General features: G+C 34.1%; 1 protein-coding gene across 1 annotated transcript; it reads right to left on the minus strand.

The window, feature by feature from the left end:
• Positions 1-223: 223 nt before the first annotated feature.
• Positions 224-2,586, minus strand: LOC128989303 (KRAB-A domain-containing protein 2-like). Its single transcript, XM_054411182.1, has 3 exons — positions 2,095-2,586; positions 874-1,080; positions 224-421 (listed from the first exon to the last, which is right to left on the minus strand). The coding sequence occupies exons 1-3, from the start codon at positions 2,584-2,586 to the stop codon at positions 224-226; spliced, it is 897 nt and encodes a 298-aa protein (XP_054267157.1).
• Positions 2,587-4,263: the final 1,677 nt, after the last annotated feature.

The following is a 4,263-nucleotide window of genomic DNA, read 5'->3' on the forward strand; positions in this document are numbered from 1 at the left end:
GTTTGTTGTTGTTTACGATCGTTGGCCAGACTTCTGGTGTAGTTTCATCCATAGGAGTTTCCTTTTCGTTCTCTACTTCAATCAAACTGCTTTCTAGCTTAGAGAGCTCATATTCAAGTTCTTCCTCGGTTGTTATTATCTTCACGACTTCTGATGTCAAAGGAGAATCTATTAGTCCATTTCTCTGAGGTGCGCTGAACGGGTTTCTCTTAATACCCCTGTGTTAACTGTTGTTCTTAGTATTTTGTATGATCTTGAGGCCATTTGCCCAGCCAGAGGTGTTGTTGTCAGCCATCCAAGCAACAAGACTATCTCTTACGTCTTGATTGGCTCGTTCGACAGACCCTTGGCTCTGTGAGTGTCTTGGTTTTCCGTGTACTAGTTTAATGGCACTCCATTTACGGGCTAGGTTCTCGATTACCTGAAAAACCGAACCATTTCTAATTAACCCCCTTGATTATATGATTGAAGCCAACACAATATTATGATATTATAAACCATCACAATAGATAGCCGGAATGACAAATTACTTTTGTTTATTTTATTTACAGATTTTTGAAACTTGTTTTGACATTAAAAACCTGAAATGATAAAAATTAAATTATTTTTTTCAGTACGACGATTTTGAACCAAACAGGTGGAACGCCATGTCATCAGACGGGGAAGAAGCTAGTTTTAATTATTTTATAAGGTATTATTTGAAAAAAAATATACGTCTAATAACACTAGTAGGCCTAATAATATATTAACACTTATACTGTTGAATCATAAGACGTATAATTTGTTTGTTTTTCAGATGATTTAATAACACGTACGATGCTGACCAAGATATTATTCATAGATGTTGTTAGCACTTTGTTTTGTTTTACTCACCCGGTTGCAAAATTCCCGCCCATTGTCGCTGTGTAGAATGTATGGAGCCCCAAATAAACAGAATATGTCCAGAAGGACGTCGGATACTTCGTCAGCGGTTTTCGTTTTCAAGGGACGCAAAACAACAAATTTGGTGAGATGATCTTGATAATTAAGGATGAACTTATATTCACCGTCAGGCTCTGATTGCATGTCAATGAGATCCACCTTAAATCAGAAATAAGACATGCATTAGTTTGTAACAGTCCTCTTTCAGTTTTACTATTTAATTCTTTTTTATCTACGGTTTTATGTTTTGTGCGGTTATTGGTTACTGAGGAAATTTAATAAATTGAAAATTCAAAGTTTCCATATTATTCTTATGAAGAATTTAGTATACTGTTGTAGTTTGCTTGTTTTTGGATATATTTTGATCAATCTTGGCAAATTAATTTATTTTATACTAAGCTATTCATATTTCACTACAAACACATTATATTACACTTATATAGCAGCAAACATAGGTAGTTGAAACAAATTTTATTTAAATAGGTTAAATTTAAAATCCAATACTGGTAAATGGAAATTTGTATAGTCTGCAAGTTTGCTGCGGTGGGGGTATTTGTTAATTGTAATATAAAAAAAATCCAATCAAAATATAGATAATTTCACTGTAACTTATACAGTACAACAATTACTTGTCAGTAAAATAATACACATAATATTATTATGTTATATCAATATAATGATAATATTATGAACTAGGTTTATAAATAAAAAATTCTAGGCCTATATTTATCTAAAATCGAAAATTGTTTCGTAAGGATTAATCGTTCTGGTCGTCCCCCAAAGACAAGCGATAATCTAAATATGAAGAGCATTTTAGATCGATATGTGCGGCTCTAGCCTACATCCATAGGTAGAGAAGTTTGCCGCTGCGCGTGCATTGGTGCGGAGTCCAGTCTTTAGTAGTGTCGTGTCGGTGTGGCGTGTAGAAGATAGTGACCCGCTACACTCCCGTCCACACAACCACCCCCCTCCCCACCCATAACCGACCACCGACCCCCAAATCGCAACTACCCCGCGGGTGATAAAAGACTTAGTACGTTGCCAGTTTTGATAAATTTGTTATTGAGATTAAGACATACTGTAAAACAATTCGCTAAACATTCCATGAGCTCGAGCATTATTCTAAAGTCACTCTAATTAAGCAAAAGGATTAAAAAATTAAATTAATCTTACCTGACATCGTGAATTCAATGCTGTCGTAATGATGGGTTTGACGACCAGTCCTTTACTTTGAGATTTTTTCTTCAGTGAGCAAGGTTCGCACATATCCAAGTATATTTTAATCACCTCTCTGGTAATGTTGCAAAATTTCTTTTTAAGCTCTACTTCCATGGCTTTCTCTTTCTTATGACCGACACATAAGTGAGCTGAATGAATTGTGTCATACATTTGATCAATGCGACAAAAATATTTTATATCTGTCATTTCACCAGTTGTTTTTTCAATTAACATTTCTTTGTCACCAATGTTTATGACATCGAAGCGGTTGATTCGGCGATAATCTTTCGATGATAATGACTGTCCATTTCTCCTCTTATCTTTCGCCTCCTTAACTTCACCAATGATTTCTTCATATCTTTGTTCTTCAATTAAGAAATTGCGACTTGTAAGGCCATCCTTCTTTGACATCAGCTCCTCCGGTTTAGTGTTGAATGAATCCTTCATTTCACATAACATCACAAAACAATATCTCACAAGAGGTAATCACTGAACATATATTATCTTGAACACATGCGTATCAACTACAGGTCAGCAGAAACTAAAACATAATGCAGATCCGTCCATCCTAATCGCAAATAGTGCAAATGGTGGGGGTGACATGTCTGAACGTGAATTCGGCGTTTGCGCAAACTAGAAATACCCACAACCCGACGTGGGCAATCCCTCTTGCTCACATCGCGTTGTGGGTATTTTTCAGAGAAGAACGTTTTGACTTCGGCATTTGAGTAAATCAATTTACCCACATCGCGGTCTGGGCATTTCACTTCGGCCAATGTCCGAATAAAATGCTCACTCCGCGACGTGGGTATTTCGCACTTTCCACATCGCGGAGTGGGTAGAAATTTCGGACATTGTCCGAATTCGGAGATTGAGTGTAACATATACATGTCTTGGTCTTAAAATACTCAATGAGTACTCCTACTTGAGTTATAGAAACATTTAAACTTATTATGAGGAGGTACTATATATAATTGGTTGATTGTTATCAAATGAGCAACTAAAAAGACGTGTCGGCACAATATAAATTGAAGCACTGTAATGGTGAGAGAAAATATTGTCTACACCAAACGGTCAGCTTAACAATACAAGAGGAGGCAGCCCTTAACAAAGGCATGTGTCTTGTCATCATTATATAAATATTATATGAATTATATGAATTTCATTTCAAATTGATTTCAAACTAATAAACTGTATATATATGTAATTATATATAGTTACATATACGTTCTGCCTGTTCATTAAAGATAATGAAAAATTTTTGATTAAAAACTTAGCAAAAGTTCATATTATTAAAATAAATGGATTTTAAAAAGAGATACAGTTACTCAACATTAACTGGGATATCCTTTTGAACTATATTTAAATGTAAGGTTTCCATATGAAAATCAATTAAAAATCAAACTTTTCTAATAAAACTTAATGAATAGGTAAAATCTCTATTGTAAAAGTATAAAACTAGATTCTATTTTATCGCTTATATCTTTAACTTTAAAAAGAACAAAACATTCTATATACGTTGTAGATTTGTAGGCTTATGTATATTTTTTTGCACGATTAAAAGGTTTTTAATAATAAAATAAATCACAAAATGACGTCAGACGAATGCTAAGCTAGCGGAATTGCAAAGTTATCGATAAAACGGACTCTTTCACATACCATTGTTTTCCATACAAAACTCATTGTTAGGAGCTTTTGGCTTACATATTGTTGTTTTTTTGTGATATGCATATCAAATCCCATTTCAAAATATTTACGTTGTCTAATCATTTATACTTCCAAACCAACAAGATAAAAGTTGGTCTACTTCTTTCTTAAAACATTACTTACTTATTATTTGTGTGTTGGTTTGTATTGTTCACAGTTAAAATAAATTGTTTTAGTAACAAGATGTCTGTAGAATACTCTGTATGTATAAGTGTTTAGTGTACTAACATGTTATGATGTCACTATGGATATAATTCCAGGGAAAATATACTAAATATTAAAGTTACTTGTTAGAGAATTTCCCATTTAGGGAATAAGCTATTACCGTAAGTCTCATGGTAAGACCTAAGTTCGGGGCCGATTTAATTTCCTGTTGTGGGCTCCCGAGAGACCAAAAATACCATTCGTTCAAATGTG

Source organism: Macrosteles quadrilineatus, unplaced genomic scaffold (assembly GCF_028750875.1).
Source record: "Macrosteles quadrilineatus isolate MER2022 unplaced genomic scaffold, UCM_ALF_1.0 Scaffold_3__2_contigs__length_128488019, whole genome shotgun sequence".
Lineage (NCBI taxonomy): Eukaryota > Metazoa > Arthropoda > Insecta > Hemiptera > Cicadellidae > Macrosteles > Macrosteles quadrilineatus.

What these genes read in the sequence shown, in the direction of transcription:
- LOC128989303 (XM_054411182.1), bottom strand. Translation starts at nt 2,586, where the DNA reads ATGAAGGATTCATTCAACACTAAACCGGAGGAGCTGATGTCAAAGAAG. An exon ending in CATTGAATTCACGATGTCAG is followed by an intron (nt 1,081 to 2,094) that starts GTAAGATTAATT and finishes TTCTGATTTAAG; the next exon opens with GTGGATCTCATTGACATGCA. An exon ending in GGCGGGAATTTTGCAACCGG is followed by an intron (nt 422 to 873) that starts GTGAGTAAAACA and finishes TCGGTTTTTCAG; the next exon opens with GTAATCGAGAACCTAGCCCG.